At 41.2% G+C, this 16,547-nt stretch overlaps 1 protein-coding gene across 3 annotated transcripts in view; it reads left to right on the top strand.

The window, feature by feature from the left end:
- GMDS (GDP-mannose 4,6-dehydratase) overlaps positions 1-16,547 on the top strand; it is a 425,916-nt gene that overhangs the window by 345,810 nt on the left and 63,559 nt on the right. For all 3 annotated transcript variants that reach the window (XM_080377829.1, XM_080377828.1, XM_080377832.1), the window contains one exon: positions 8,977-9,073. In XM_080377829.1, the coding sequence (XP_080233955.1) occupies positions 8,977-9,073 (97 nt within the window). The remainder of the gene's footprint in view (positions 1-8,976; positions 9,074-16,547) is intronic.

Below are 16,547 nucleotides of genomic sequence, written 5' to 3' on the forward strand. Positions count from 1 at the left end.
GATGTGAGTACCACAGTTCTGTTCATCTGCTGCAAAAAGGGGTTTTCTGCCAGATTCTCTGTTTTGTGCCCCCAGATCCCCACAGTCCTGCTCCCATCATCTGCTATCTCAAGAGATGACACCTGCTAACCCTGTTCTTTCCATGTGACAGCCCATCAGCCACACCACAAGGATTATGTAGCAACCCACTCTACAACCCTATTAGCTCTTCTACTAAGTCATAAAAATGTTGAGCAGTGGGTGCAGAATGTTTACAATGCATATTCCACATAGTTTGATTGAAAATACAAAATTCCTTCTCAAGGCCATATAATAAAACCAGGATGGCTTGGTGAGCGCTTTCTGTAATTTATAGTTTTATTGTTTATTATTTTTTCAATTTCCCTCCTTCTGTATCTTCTCTGGGCCCCATGCATCAACATACCGATCTCAGCTGGAAAAGGGAGAGGAAAGCCACAGGCTCTTCCATGACGCTAACGCCAGGGCTGTTCCTCAGGCCATCAAAGTCACTTGTGCAGCTGGTGAACTTTTGACAGGGCCAATAAGTTTTACTTGGGAACAAAAACTTGACAAATTCAATAAATATGCAGAAGCGCACAGATATATACAATATTATTTGAACAGCCAGTGGGTGGCTGGGGAGGTAATAACATTTTCTCCTCAATGAGTTTTTAGTCTGGTTTCAATTTTTGGCATCAACCTCCAGAATAATTCTGATGGGGGAGAGAGAGACCGTATAAATAGAATTTCTAGCCCAGTTTGGGGAATAAGTTTCTCTCCATATTTTTAGCATGTCTTGATAGCAAGATGTCCCTGTATGATCACATGTTGTCCCGTATGCCTTAACAGTAGTGAGGTTTGACAGGGTAAAGGGGAGGTAGTAGGAGCTCTAGTAACTGCTCTGTCTTTCTTACTTTTTCTTTTTTCTCTATACTTTTACTCTTTGTGTTTATAAGCTAATTCTCCCCAGTAAGCATTGATACGAATATGCTGTGGATTCAGTTGCTCCACACAAGTAAGAATTCTTGTGATTTTTAAGAACTATTTTGTCCCTGTCTAGTGTTGTTTGCAAAAGCAAGAATGAATGTTTGGTGATCAACTTTTTTCATTTTTTAAAAAAAGTTTTATTACCTAAAATTAGAAACTGAGACATGTAGGTCAGTACCTAACTGAATGTCTTTATTTGCAGATGTTCTCAGCATCACAGTTTCTTTTGATGTCAATAAATTTATCTGTTACTTTAAAATTAAACTCCCTGCTTTGGTGTTGGCCTAAGAAGTCTCAGCATTTCCTAAGACTGACAAATCAGCATGCATTTTTCAGAAAGTAAATTAAACCTTCGAGAAAGCCTAAAGAAAAGAACGATTACAGAAATAAAAGTGAAAGTACGTTTATGAATAGCTTCTGTTATAGAGAGGGTATTAAAGGCTTACTTTAGATTTAGTTGCTCCTAACACACAAAATTTTGTGTCCTGATTGTTTATTTTTCACTCACATACGGCTCCATATGGTGGACTCCGTATCATTCACATTGGCAATAGCTGTGGTTGGTGTTTGGATTGAATCAATCAATCACAAGTTTCTCTCTCAGGGAAACTACACTATGACTCCAAGTGATAAGGTACAGCAGGTATTTTGTGTGTGAAGACATAGTTGCTTTTTTTTTTTTACCGATCAATAAAAGTAATTTTCAAAAATCATAGAAGAATCCACATGACATCTAGTGACATGGAATTTTAGGAACCTAAATCACTTTAGAAACAGGGCTTGGGCTGCTCATCCCCAGGGCTCTTTAGAAATTTTTCTTCACTGTGAATAAGTTATTAATTCCTTAAGTCATTTACAAGTGATATATAAATAGCTATACCTATGGGGACTGAGGTGGCATTTTAGGTGCTAATGATAATTTTGTTGCTGATCATTTTGACAGTGGTATAATTCTGATCATTTGAGATGTAGCCTAGCCAGATAAATGAGCCGTTTATTCCCCCTGCTCCCAGGGTGGGGGTAGTGTCACAACAGACCCACTACTCATCCCCATAGCTATCGTTCATCTTTCAAATTGCACTAGATGTAAAATATTTCTCAGGATTTAGAAAGTTCTGTTTAGAACCTCCATAATTTTTCTAGGTGTCAGCCCAGCCCATGGCCTTGCAGCACACACACTCTCTCCTTGCCCTCACTGACTTCTTGGCACGCTGGCTGGTAACCTCTCACATTCTTTGAAACCGCCAAGGGCTTTTACTCCCACCTTCTCCAGTTTGGATATATCTTCTTCAGGGAGTAGCCTGGCAGCAAAATCCTCCCTTTTAGTATTGTGGGACCCCACTGGTGAGTCCCATTGATCTGTTTCTTTACAATTTATGAGGCACTTAAGAACCGGCACATTTGCTATATGAGTTCCTGCGAGGATGGCTGCTTTCTTCCTATCTCCCTTCCTCAAAGTTTGGTTGTGTTGTTTGGTGGTTGGTTGTTTTTTTTTAATTGCAGGGTTGCAGGTATTACAAAATTTTGCAATCTCAAAAACTCACCTGGGAAATTTCCAGCAGCCCTTTCCACTGCCATAAATGATGGCACAGCTTCACAGTATTGCTGTACAATGCACCTTTCAAAATTTTGGAATGATGGAGTAAATGGCCAGGAGGGATTAGTGGCAAGCACCAGCAGGGAGACCTCATAGTGCATCTGAGAACACAGGGCACATTTGCAGGGCTCTTAGCTATCCCTATTTTGTGCTTTGGCAGGGAAAGTTGCAAATGTAATGAAGTCTTAGCTGTCACATCTTGATTTTGTAGTAGAAAACAGGAATAAAACCAATCCCGGCTGCCCCATCAACCAACTAAAAATTATTTTTTTCATTTTTTTGTCTTCCTAACAATTCACATTTTACAGCTGAAAATCCAGGACAGCCTAAAAAGTCTTTCCAAGAAGATAACATAATACTTTGTCACAGCCAGTCATTAACACTTGTCAGGACTATGTCTTCTCGCCAAAATAAGAGAGAGAGAGAAACTTTACTACATTTTTGTAACTAATGAAATGTACAGCTGCAATAGGACTGATTCTCTCTCTGAACTTGACTGTGAAGTGTACACAGAGGTTTATCTACCTTGTGTCGTTTTTTTTTCTTCTAACATTTCTTTTTCAAGGGAGAAATTTCAAATTATATTTATATAGTCCTCTGAATCATTCAAATTCAGTCCTTTGTACTAACAGGAAAGCCTCAGAGCTACAAATATTTTCCCCCTGTAAGGATTACACTTTTTTTTCTTTTACTTTCCCTTCTACTTATTACTAATTAAGTAGTACTTGGGGGAAACACTTCCCGCCTATAATTTGAACTACAGCAGGGTAAACGAAACAGGCAAACGCTTGTCTTGACTAATTTTCTGTCATTAATCTTATTAAATTAGAACAGGATTGCAAAGATAGCCTGAAACCACTACAGCACTCAGAGTTCTTTACATACTGCTGCAAAGACTGCTGTCTGCAGATGTGGAAAGAAAAAAAAAGAAGAAAAAAAGAAAAAAAGAAAAAGAAAAAAAACCTGTTCAAGCAGTGGAAAGATTTATTGTCTTATTTATTAATATAAAAATACATGCACATTTGTTATTGCTTCCAGGACCAGGATTAATTCAGTAAAAATGAATATTTTACTCTAGTCATTTGGCTCTACATGCAAATGTTATCTTCACTAACATGCCGGTTGGTTTTATAAAAGATCACCGTAGAAAGGGGGCATTTGCAGATAAGCTGTAAGGTCTAACAAGGTGAACTACTAGCAGAAGTGGAGCAGTGGCCTCTTCAGTGACAGTCAAGGTTGAACTGAGCTTGAACTGAGGGAGGAGGGGGTTTCTGGTTTGCGGGTTTTTTTCTGTTTACCTTAAAATGAGAGGTTGGGTTACAGAAACACATGAGATTTGAAGGATTGCTATTAGAGTGGAAAGCCAACAATACATTAGTAATGGTGCTATGGGGATGTGGAAGAGAAGCCACCAAGAGTCATCATCAAAACAGTTGCTGCTAGGTCTGGCTTTTGCCCCCCAGAAGTTGCTGGCTGGCCAGTGCTATGTGTTGTATTTAACAGCTCAGGGAAATCAGAATCTTTCAGATGAGAAGGAAGGGAACAGAATCCCATACAGAAATTAGAGGCATTCTGAAGAGTGATAGTTGAAAGGAACCTAGCCAGGTCAGTGAAGAATGCTGGCATGGGTGAACCCACATGAGCAAGGGTTCCTCACTTAGGACTGCACCACTTTTACCCCATTCTCACCATAGAATATAAGTTTTAGGGGGATGTTTAATCCACTTCAGCTGGAGAATTAACTATTCCAGCTGAGCAGACTTTTACTACTTGCTTATTGATACAATGTTTTATCTGTAGGCAGACCTAATAGCTGTTTCAGAACTGAAGTTAAGGTTTGAAGACTAACAATTTAATTATCAGATTCCATACATCATAAGAGGTATGAGAGTTTCTCCTATAGGAAGACTGAGTGAGAATTAAATATGATGTTCCATGGGAAATTCCACATTCTTCCCCTCTGCCAAATGAAATGAAAATAATTGTCACAAATGCAATTTGGAAAAATATCTGATTTCAGGTCAGCTGGACTGTTTCATTTCTCTTCTAGCCTTCTTTTAAAGAAAGAATAACTTTAAAAGAGTTTTCAAAGCCATTCTGAAAGAAAAAAAACACCATTTTTTTCCAACTCTGAAAATGTCGAAGCATCTTTTTTAGATATTATTAATATAATTTTGTTTCAGGTTGACAGTAATGGAACTTGCTTGAAATTAAAGCTTTTCTTTCCAAAATGTTTTGATTTTCACAACAAACAATATTTGTTGAGGAAATACATTTTTCTCAATACCAACTTTCACAACTTGGAGTAAAGAAATAAGGGCTTCAAAAGCTTTCCAATGAACTGGGGGAAAAAAAGAAACCAAAAAATAGGAAGCCTAGCTTCCTATTATTTTTTAAAGTCTCATAACGTGGGGAGTCATGATTTAGATTTTTGAAACTCGAACTTGATAATGCTGTGAATATAATAACAATAGCATTGTTTGAACTGTTTCCTTTAGTGAACAAACGCTGAAGACTTGATTTGTCAGAGCATATGAGAAAGAAGTTTAAATACATCCCTCTATGGTAGCATAGTTGTTCTTTAGATTTAAGCACAAAATTGTGGTTAAGCAATCCCTATATCCTTGATTGCTTTGATGTATCAGAGCTGCTGGCAAGGTTGGTGGGTGAGTTGGTGGCAAAGGAACATATAAAGAGCCATATTTCAAGTTTCCCTACAAAAGATTACTTACAAGTGACATTAGTGGTCTGTTACATGGTGTCAGTTTTGCTGTTTATAAAGTGCCAGGACAGAATGAAGTGCTTTGGCTTAATTGTGCGTGCAGCAGCGATCAGACCACAAATACGAGATGTCTACACAAATGGTATCTTGTATTAGCTGTGGAGGAAGAGCAAAATTTTCCTAAAATTTTGTTCTTAATTAATTTATAGTTCATTTTCAAATGTGAAAATACTTTCTATTGGCATATATTTGAGTTAAAGTTGTACGTGATAGGGTTTTTGCTGTAAAGAGACTGAGTAGCTATGAGGGGTTTTGAATGTTTTTTTAAAATGCTGTCAGTTCTGTTTCTGTGTAAAGATAAAGCAAGGAGATGAAATGCATATACTTGTTCAATTTATCTGTGCTTTTGTGAAAGATTTCATTTTTAGTTGTTTTCTTCACCACCTCAAAAATATATATACTTTGCCTCGTTTGCTTCTCAGTTACAACCATTTGGACCATTTGGTCCATTGCAGTGTTATTCCCACCCCTCCTTGATTATCCTGGCTCCCCTGTGTCCTTCCCTGCCCACCTCACACCCCACTGGGTCAGTACCCCAGCTCTTCATCCTCAGAAAATCCTCTATACCTGTGGATGTTTTCATAGCTTGAAACTTTCTGTCTTCCTGTATAGTTATAGGAAATTAAAAATAATGGGAATCTCCAGTTTGAAGAGGAAAAGGAGCATTCATTACTGCTGTTAATAAGTATTGTAACAGTAGTGAACTGCAGATATGGAATTAGCCTTAAATAAAATGCAGTCTGTTCCTCTGTAAATCCAGAGTGTCTTGAGGTGAAGAACCTTGTAAACAAGTAAACTTGCACATGCATTTGAAATGTGATTAACTTATTTATATGGGAATTTCTGAGGTCAGTGATAGTAGTGGTACCCACCAGAGCTGACAATGACTATCATCCTAAGCAATCCCAAAGCACCCATCTCCAACAGTGAGGTGCTCGACATGGAAATGTAGATGCAGAAGTCATCAAACCCACTTCGTCAGTAGCAGACATGTGGTCGCGTGCATCCTTCTCCGAGTGCAGAGCATTCTGGTGTATGGCTGAGGCAGTGAGCCATGAGAGCAAGCCTGTCCTGTGCTTCAGTGAGAGAGAAGCTCCCCACTGTGGGACAGGCAATGGGCTTGCTGTAGAGGCTCCTTGCCTGCAGGCTCTAGGACCAGCGTTTTGTGAAAAGCCTACACTAGGCCAGCAGGCACCTGCCTGGAGGCCCTGGGCCTTGGGCACTGGATGGGGGGATCCTCACCCCATCCTCTGTAAATGTAGCCCAGCCTGATTAGCCTAACTTTCTTTAGCCAGTGATCCTTCGCATTTCCCCCAAGTTACACAAGACTGTTTTCTTGCCTGGTTGGGGCACCCACCCTAAGGAGCAGAAATCTGGGTAGCCCTTGTGGTGGGAGCTACTGAAAACCACAGCAACGTGAGGCTTCCCTGTGCCTCTTCCACCACGCTTGGGCTTCAGGATAGCCTGGCACTATGTTTTCCCGTTAAAAATTCTGACTCCAGTTTGACAATAAATGAAGGAGGATTTTTGTGGGGTTTGTTTTTCCTTTCCCTGTGCTTAGAGGAAGAAGGGAGGGGAGTCAGTTGGCAAAATGGACATCTTGCTCCTGGTGTCAGGCTGGCCGCTGTGCATTCCCTTTTATCAGCAGTATGGTGTCCCCAGCTGTGAGCACCAAGGTGCCAGGAGTAATTAGAAGTGCAGCTATCAAATGCTACTTTGTTCACAATGAGAAGTACTTTTTTTTTCCCTTGTGAACTTTTCACATTACTGGGCTGAACAAAACGGGTGGAGATTTCTTCTTAAGCTGTTTCTATTGTTATATAACTTTGATAGCGACATTAAGTGAGTCTTTGCTGGCTGGGCTGAGCCTTCTGGAGCCTGTTGGGTGTTAAATGGGGTTCTCTGCTCAGTGACCTCCAACAACAACTGACGTCTCCTGATCTAAGTGCTTCCTGTTGTTTTACTGGTGACGGTTAGTTTTCTATTAAGCTCATTTGAGTCCTGCACATTTTTACCCTCTGCCCTTTAAAGGGAGGGACTAATGTTAGTTTTGGCTTCTGAATGAAAACTTTGCAGTTCAGGCTTCAAACAGAGCAACTGCAAAAAGAAGGAAAGAAAATTTAAATTATAAATCATCTGTAGCATCGTGGCACGACTGTTAACAGCTGACTTCACTTCGGCTATTATCTGTTTGAAATTATTTCGACAAGAAGTGTTCCCAGTATCGAGCAACCTACCAGCTTTGCTGGTCATCCAAAACCCATAAGTTGTGTTTAAAAAATCGTGGGATTTGAAAACTAGTAATAATACATATTCAGTATTTCCTTTCACCTTTCAGTGTTTTAACCTTCATGGGTACACAGAGTTCACATTTTCAGACTCCCCTCCTTAGCCCTCAGGGCTAGAAACTCAAAAATGAAGGCTGAGATTGTCAAAGAATTAAATTCTTCTAGGAACTTCAGGGGGGCAGGGGAGCAAAGAGAAATCAAATCTGTGACAAAATCCCAAGAGCTGGCAGTACAATCAGTAAGTGGGAGGCAAGGGGCACTTTTCTTTCATGGCTGGTGACCGAAGCTAAATAGTCTAAATCACACTGCTGATTTAAATTGCATAGATCTTACTTAAACACAAAAAAAGTAAAGGATTTCATCACTACGCTTCTATGCCAAGCTGGTTCGGAGCCTCATGATATATACTTGGAGGCAAAAAGAGGATATAGTTTCAATCATAACTCTGGATTTTGTACGTTCAGTGGATTAGGTTTGATGCACCGATGTACATTCCTACATGTGCCATCTGAAGCATTTGTTTTGAGAGGAAGCATTGTCCTCAGGCTTCCAGGCTGAAGGCTGGCATCTTCAAAGGCAGAGCTAGTCACCCACCAAACCGTTCCTCTGCTGTTGCTCCCAAAATTTTAGGACAGGACAGTTGCTAATGAAATAGTTCGCGGCGCACCCAGATCACATAAATTACAGCAAAGTGCTGGCTGCTCAACACATATGAAACTGATTTGGACAAAGTAGCTGGCATTCAGCTCACAGGTAGTAAGTACTGTTTACAGAACATGTATGTGAAGTGCTATGTCGAGCTAGGACTGAAAACTCAAGACCTGTTTTTGTTTTGGTTTTCCTAGTTAAGCACAAATTAAATTATGCAGCTTAATGCTATTCAAACAGAGCTTCACATCCCTAAAATTAACAGATTAAAGAGTTCCTGAAAGTACTGGCCAAAATACAAGAATTAAAAATATTTTAAGAAAACAACTTTGAACCAATCCACAAATGAAAAACCTCACTGTCATATTTATTTGCAGATACATGAGACATTCTCAAATCAGGACGTTTTATTTACCCCTAGCATTATGTGTTTAATTTGGAAGTCCTCTATTTCAGTCCTTCCACTGAATCAAAAACCAAAACAAAGAGACTTCAAAAGCCATTGTTGCTGCATTCAAGTCTAAACTCGGCCTTTGTTCCTATAGCTAATGAGTTTATACTGTCCTGCAGGGAGAATTGACACCAGCCTCAAGTAAATGAAAGCAGGCCAAATGTTGGTAAGATCAGAGCACTAAAGTAATTATGGGTTGATTAAATGTTTATCTTCTTTACAGGTGGGAAGGGAAGAATGAAAATGAAGTAGGACGATGCAAAGAGACTGGCCATATCCATGTGACAGTCAATCACAAGTACTACAGGCCAACTGAAGTGGTAAGAAAATGCCTTCTTTTAGTTTTGCAAATGAATAATCCAATCACTCAGCCAATAAATCGCTGCATTTGGCCAGCAGTCTGTGAAAACGGCTTAATTGTGCTCCTGCTGCCAGCTTTTAGAGCTCTAAATTAGCCTACTTGTCAGCCAGCTACCTGGGGACAAGCGGGCAGGCAGCGCTGCCCAGGAGGGGCAGGCTTGCCCCGTCACAGGGATGCTACTCTGCTTCGGTCACCCTCTCCGAAGGGGAGAGGGGACGCTTTTGGGGGTGAAATGTCATCTGATGGGAAACAAAACAATGTGCAAAACGACTTGTTGTTCCTTCTGTTCTCAAATGGGTATGTGGCCGTCTCTCCTCCAGCTACAAGAAGGGAAAGCGGAGGAAGGTGGGGGCTAATAGGCTTGATTTTTAAAGTACCTGTTTCTGTGTCTTCATGTCAATGTTTCAACTCCATCCAGTGAATGTCCCATTCAGCTTAGAGCTTTGTGGGTACCACAAAATGCCTGTTTTAGAAGCGCATGTGCACTTTCTTTTCTCAAGTGCTTTGCAGGGTCTCACTCGGTAAATGCTCATTTGCAGAACACATCTTTCCTCCCAGGAATGCCTCGGTGAAGTCTGCCAGGGGTGCTCAACCAGCACACGCTGCCTGCAGGACCAAGCCACTAACCCCTGTCCCCAAATCACCTGATGAGCATGCTTAGGAGAGGAAAAAAAACCAACACTATTTCCAAGTGAGGCAGGATGGTGGCAATGCACAGAGATAGTACAGGACAGAGCCCGGCTTCTGGACACAGGGAACAATAGCCCCAGTCGTGCGATGTGGCAGAGGGTGTGCCCAGGAGAGGATGTTCTTGCCTCCTGGGGAGGGTGATACCAGCCCTGCCGGCTGCTGACGCAGCATCGGCTGTCAGTCCGGCAGTTCAGGAGTGCGGGCTTCAGCTGCCTGATTCAGGCAAGCTGTGATGAGAGCACGTTTGTCCTGACACGGGTCGCAGGGTGGGAGTGGGGACCTGCACATGTGGAAGTGGATGTGGGTTCCAAAGTGGAAATTCAGAGGGGAACAGAGACTTTCATGTTATGCAAAAAAGGGCTGGGCCCATGTATCAGAATCAAACGCTAGGAAGTCATTAAGAGCTGTCTGTCATTCTGTGCTTTGGTAAGGTGTCAGGATGATAAGGAAGACACAGAGACAAAAGGACTTGCCAAACAGGAAAAGGACACTTGACCCAACAAGTCCGCGCTTTGTGAGACCCACTTTCCTGCTTTGTCATACCTCTTACTAAGTACATATTCACTCCTCAAAATTCATGGGTAGTGTGTAGCAGTTCTGAAGCCCTCGCTGTAGTTCCACTATTTTTTCAAGTTCCAGTATTATTCATGTGCTCAGCTATTTTCTGCTGAAATAGTGGTGCCCATGGTCTCCTCTCTCCTTATTGGTTTCCTTTTGGGAACACAATTCCTGGATTTTAAATTCAGCTCACTACGCGCTTGTCCATTTTGGGACAGTGCATAAGCACGGGTTCCTCAGGAATGCTCATGCAATTGCTAGTGGGTCTATACATAAGTATAGGGATGTATTCAAATACCGAGTGGAATATGGCCTTGAAATAGCACTCCATATAAACTCAGTAGACATCTGATGTTTATCTGAAATTATCTGGTCTGTTGTAGGCCACCTTCCCTTGGGCTCCATATCTCTCTTCCACTGCCCCTGTCTTGCCTTGCATTTAACATAGCCCCTACTTGGTTCCTGTGGAACCCAAGAAGATTGTGAAGCTGCTCAAGCATGATCAAGGTAGAAGCACAAAATGGATTTTGAAGTACCTTTGTCTTAAGGAATATGCAGATGAACTGTGAGCAAACTCCTCTATGAAGAGATGTGGCATCCATTTCCTCCAATTAAAGTTTCCTTTTTTTGAGCATCTCAGGATGGGTACCCAGAATCATTTTCGGGTTTTTTTAATTCTGATTTTATTTCTGTTCCTTATCAAAGGCAGGCAAACCTCTGTTTGTTTCAGTCAGGGAATCACATCTGTGCAATTTCAAAATACCAGACCAAAATCCAGTCCATTGCAAGAAAGCAAGGAAAAGCAGTGAGAGAACTGAAATGGACTGACAGCATGTGCTGCCTTCCACCTACCCTCACCAAGACTGCTGAAGGCAAGAAAGCCTCAGGTTGACATTTTGGAAGGAGGCTTAGCCAGATCAGTTAACAGGAATTTTGCTGTGGAATCCCAGCTGACACAGAAAATCCGATGTTCAGATTCTCATGTCTTATTTGGAAACATTTCTGTCTGTCTCTCTCTCTAAAATTTAACATGATATTCTGGAAAGTGAAAATAAATATCATTTAATCTTGTGTACAGTCGGTTCTGACAGTGCCAATACAGTCATTTGAAAACACATTTGTTTTCTTCAGTTAGTGATCCCTGGGGTCAAGGCCTCCCATTGAAAAGCTTAGCTGTACTGAAGAAGAAACCTTGAAATGTGAGACTGTCTTCTGGTCAAACTAAGTAGACCCTTTGAATGCCTTGACTCTAAATCTCTTCACTCTACTTTTGACTGCTTTGGGGGCCCCTGATATTTACTGGCCTTGGGAATTGTTCCTGCTAATGCTTCTAATGACTGTCTCTCTCCCTCCCTGCTTGTGTCTTGTCAACTACAAACCTATCGGTATAATTTCTTTTGGCTTGTATCAGATTCCTAGCAGTAACTTTTCTGACCCTTTTTTAATTGGAGACTAACTTGCTGCAAAGATTGGAGGGAAAAAAAAGATTATTTTTGCCTTTCTTATAATCTGCAATTTTCACAGGGCTTCATGACTAGTTTGCTTTTTATACTGAACTAGATACCCTATGAAAGATGATTTCATGTGTTTTGCAGGCTTTTTTAGCACATGGCTAGTAAGATCAAACTTTACATGCATTTGCTGCCCTAGGTTTGTAAGGCTAAGTTTCCACTACAGTTTACTCACCTGTAAAATGTGGATTCTGCAGAAATGATCTCTCTAGTCTTTTCTACTTTTGTTACAATCCAAATGTTCATATTATAGATAGGCAGCTTAGTCTATACTTGGATTTAAATAATCTATTTGATATTCCAAAAATAATACTAAATTAATTTTATATAAATAATTAAATTAATAAAATTAATTTTAGATTTCTTTTAAAAGTTAAAACTGAAATTCAGTGAACCACCTCCAACACCTGGAAACAAGCAGCCCTGCAGTAAAGAATGTCGGAAGCATCAGGTCTCTCAGCCCCTGAAATTGGGTAATTCTTAGAGAATTAGGGCTTCTCTTTAATTTTCTTATCTTTCAGCAGGACAATTATATTAATTTGTATGCAGAAATTTCCCTCCAAGAATTGCACAATTGCTTCTAATCAAATTATGCCCATTAAGGTGTTTGCGTAAAATTGCCTCTATTATTTTTCCATGGCAGATATTAAGCTAACAGTTCCATAGGAGCTTGCTTCATTTCATTGCCCTTTCCTGCAACAACAAAGATTAACTCCAGGTCTCACTGGTCTGTCCTGTCATCACAGAGCTTAAAATGTACATATCTCTCAGTTAGGAGTTTATGTTACCTTTTAAAAGGGAAAAAAAAAAAAAAAAAGAAACCTTTCAACCATATGTAAACGTCATCTGCTCTCTGATTCTAATGCTCTGCATGTGTTACAGGGAATTCTTCCCTTTCCCTCCCACCTGTTTCTGCAGTTGTCCTACAGCTTGCATAGGATAGGAACTGCAGGTTGTATTTTTGCATCAGAGTTGTTATGGGCTGGCATGGCTGTAACTCCGAGGACGACGTACATACATCAATGCAAATTTCCTTCCTTTAAGCAAGCCCTGGAAACTCTGTCACAATGTGATGCTAATATTTAAGCAGTCATCTGGCCTCTTATTATTCTTCTTCAAAGAAAAAAAGAGCATGCTAACTTGCTAACTTCTTCCTTTTGTTACGTGCCTTAAGCAATTAAGCTTTTTTCTCCCAGTCCTTTCTAGCACTGATATAAATGAAATGCTATTTAATGGTTAGGAGAAAAAAATCATAGTAGTGTCAAAAGATACTTTGTCCCCCTGGGATTATTTCTTTAAACTGCTTTTTCTAATGCCTAAGTTCTGTATTCCTCCTTACCGGGTTGTTTACTTTTCAAAGGATTGTTTGTTGTATCTCGGTATCTGCAGATATATATATACAGAAGAAATACCCTAAGTCTTCTAAGTGTTGCTTACATTAAACTTTACATCTTTACTGAACTGCATTTGGCCTCAGTTGCCCTTTTTCCTCCTTGGAATTAAGCAGGACGGCTTTAAATTTCAGTCTCTTCAGATGTTTTTTTAAAAAATTCAGCTCTATGTTTCCCATGTTTCATAGGATTCCAGTAAAAATTCCTTGGGGCATATCACATTCTCCCAAAGTCAGCTTTCTTACAGTCAAAAACATTTCTGAACTCCTCTAAGTGTTCCTGCCCTAAAGAGCATTTAGAGTCTAATGAAACCATGATCACAAAACCCTAAATGCCCCACACTTCCACTTTAGTTTTCATACGAGCTTCATTTCCTACTCATAAGTTCAGAGTCGCCTGTGACTGTAAACTACTCAGATGCCTGCACAAGGAAACACGTGTTTCCCTTCCTCAAGGATCTTTGTGCTCATCAATGTCAATGTGTGGCCTGTATTAATACTCATGAAAATGAAATGGGAGCATTCAAGGAAGAATAATGTTCAGATGATTTTCCTGTCTATTTTCCTCACTAGCAGCCAGGTAAAGAAGTTGCAAGTTGTCATAATTCTGACAGTCTTATGTGGGTTTTTTTTTCCTTCTTGTTCTGAAAATGTATGTCAACATCTGAAAACAACTGCTTTGGTAAATGATTATCCCTGTTGTCCTTAATTCTCCTCTAAGCTGACTTTGCTGCTGTGTGAGCCAAAATGTTTATATCTTTCCTTACTTCAAACTCAACATTATCTCTGCATTGCTTTGCCACCCTCTTCCTTTTATTTGTTCCTCCTGCTAATAAAACCCGCAGAAGGCTTTTGTTTGTTTGTTAGTTTTAGTTAAGGCTTCACATATCAGGCATTTCAGAGGTATCTCTGAAAACACACGTGTCAAATTCAGCCAAGTAAAATAATGATTAGTAGTAACTTGTCTCTGTATAGCATCTACAAGGCATGAGCACTTAACACATTTTAAATGTTTCTCAACAAGCATGTGAAAAGGGTTTAAAAAAAATAGCATCACTGCATTTCTGCTTCTGAAACACTTGTGTGGCAGAGCAGACAGACCACACTACTTGAGTCAAATGATGAGGCACTGGCAAAGTTAGGAGGAGGAGAGCCTGATGGCATTGTGCTCTGCTGCCATGCCTAGTGGACACAACCGTCCTTCCACAGGTAGCTTTCTACTTTTTTATCTCACCCTGATTTTGTTCATCTTAATTGTTCCTTAGAAGATAGGAAGAGCATTTTTGCTATCATGTTTTCCTCTGAATATGTCACCAAACCCGAGAAGCTTCAGCAGGCTCGTGTCCAGTCTTGCTCACTGTCTTGTTTAATCCTCTTAAGAGACTTAGCAGAAGCCCTAGCTTGCCTCCTTTCTTGTAGGAGCAGATACTAAATGTGTGCCCCTCCAATACTCCCACACACATTTCTGACTTTTTGCTTCATAACTAGCTCATTGCATCAGTATTAGACCGGCACATCCAGTAAAGGAATCCCTCTGGACACCACAGTGTGCAGTCCTCATATGCTGTGTTTTAATCGGTTGCTTCTCTTTGCGTCATCCTGCTCCTTCTCTGCTGTACCTCCAACAAAATATTTCTCTGGCAGCTTCTACAGCTGGCTCTGTTCCCCTTCCTCCTTCACCACCTCTTTCCCTGCTGTCACTTCTGAGGTTTTTAAACCAACTGTGTGTCATCTGTGACCTTCACATCTTCACTGATCTTCCTGAGAACATCAGCCTGCCTCTCTGAGTCTGCTTTCTGATCCCCTAATACCACAACAATCTGACAAGACTGGCCAGAGGAAGAGGGTGTCCTTACCTCCTGGGGGCTAAGTTGGAGTGCTTTTACACCCTGGGTGTTGCACCATATGTTCATCTACAGCATCGGTAGTTTTTCCTCAGAAATGTTCAGACCGGCTGAAGAAATCTCTGACTGACTTTGGGCAATGCCATTTTCCGCTCTGGGTGGGTAAAGAGATTGCAACCCCATTGAAGAGCAAGTGTGTAAAGATAAAGCCATCATCTAGGCAGGAGGGTTGGTGGTTTGAGTTCATTGCTCATTTTTCCAAATGCTGTTGACACATAGCAATTAGTGGCAATCTTGGATGTGACAGGTCCAGGCTCAACTCCTGAAAACATATTTTTAAATTAAACTTAGGTGACTGGAGGAGTAAGGCTGAGGGAGAGGTAAATGAGGATAGAAAGCTGTTTACCTCCCTAATTAGGGCCTGATTCAGCCAAGCATCCAAGCAAGTGCTTCACTTCAAGGGCATGAATAGTTAATAGGGACAGTTTCCATACTCAGAGCTAAGAGTGTGCTTACGTGCATTGCTGCATCTGACTATGAAGCAAAGCAATTCCTCTGTGATGGGAACTGAGATGGCCAGCTCAAAGGTTTGCGGAAAGTCAGGAGGTGCCAGCTGATTATTCTTGTTTGCCTGCCACATTGTACGAGAGCACAGTGCTTCAGGAGTGGAGATGCTGGAATAGCTCAAGACAGCATCTTTAGCCAGGTTCTCTTCGGGTGGCTTTGCAGGCAAGAAGGGATTAGACCAAGTTCATGCAGTTTGTAGTTTTAATCAACTGCTCCTGCCGTGACGTTTCCTGCCTGTAATTCTTCTCTGCCTTCCTGGCAGTGGGGGGTCTTACAGCCACCTCTTCACTTATTCATGTTTATTCATGCACAGAAAGTCTGTCTTTATCTCACCTCTCATCCCTTTGCCTCCCCCTTCTCTTGGCCTGCCATTTGGCCTTCTCCTCCCCCTTATCTCTGTCATCTCACCCTCATTTGGACCATCCCTTGTTTTTTATCACTGCCTGTCCTATGCCTGTCCCATACAAACACTCCCTGTGCTCCAGCAGATGTGGTGGGAAATGCAAGGGAAGGGAAGTCTTGGGGGTGGGAGAAAGCCTGGAGCAGGCAAAAGCCACGACAGAAGTCCAGGCTCAGGCAGCACCAAAGACACATTTGTCACAACTGCCAAGAATTCCCTCCTGCCAACAGTCTCCACCACCTACAGCCTATTCCCCATTTCCTACATGAGATCAGACATTCGAAAGAGCTGAACTGTGGTTCAGACCACATTTTGGAGCGCCCAGTGAGACTGGAGCACTGGCAGAGTGGCTCAGCACCAAACTGTTCCCACCAGGGCTTTCTGAAGACCTTGCTGTCAGAGGTGGTTGAGGTGAGGTCATTTGTGGGCCTGACTGCTGGTTCGCATTCAGAAGTGGGAGCATGTCTGAAGAT

This window comes from Falco punctatus (assembly GCF_963210335.1).
Source record: "Falco punctatus genome assembly, chromosome: 3".
In the NCBI taxonomy this organism is placed as follows: Eukaryota; Metazoa; Chordata; class Aves; order Falconiformes; family Falconidae; genus Falco; species Falco punctatus.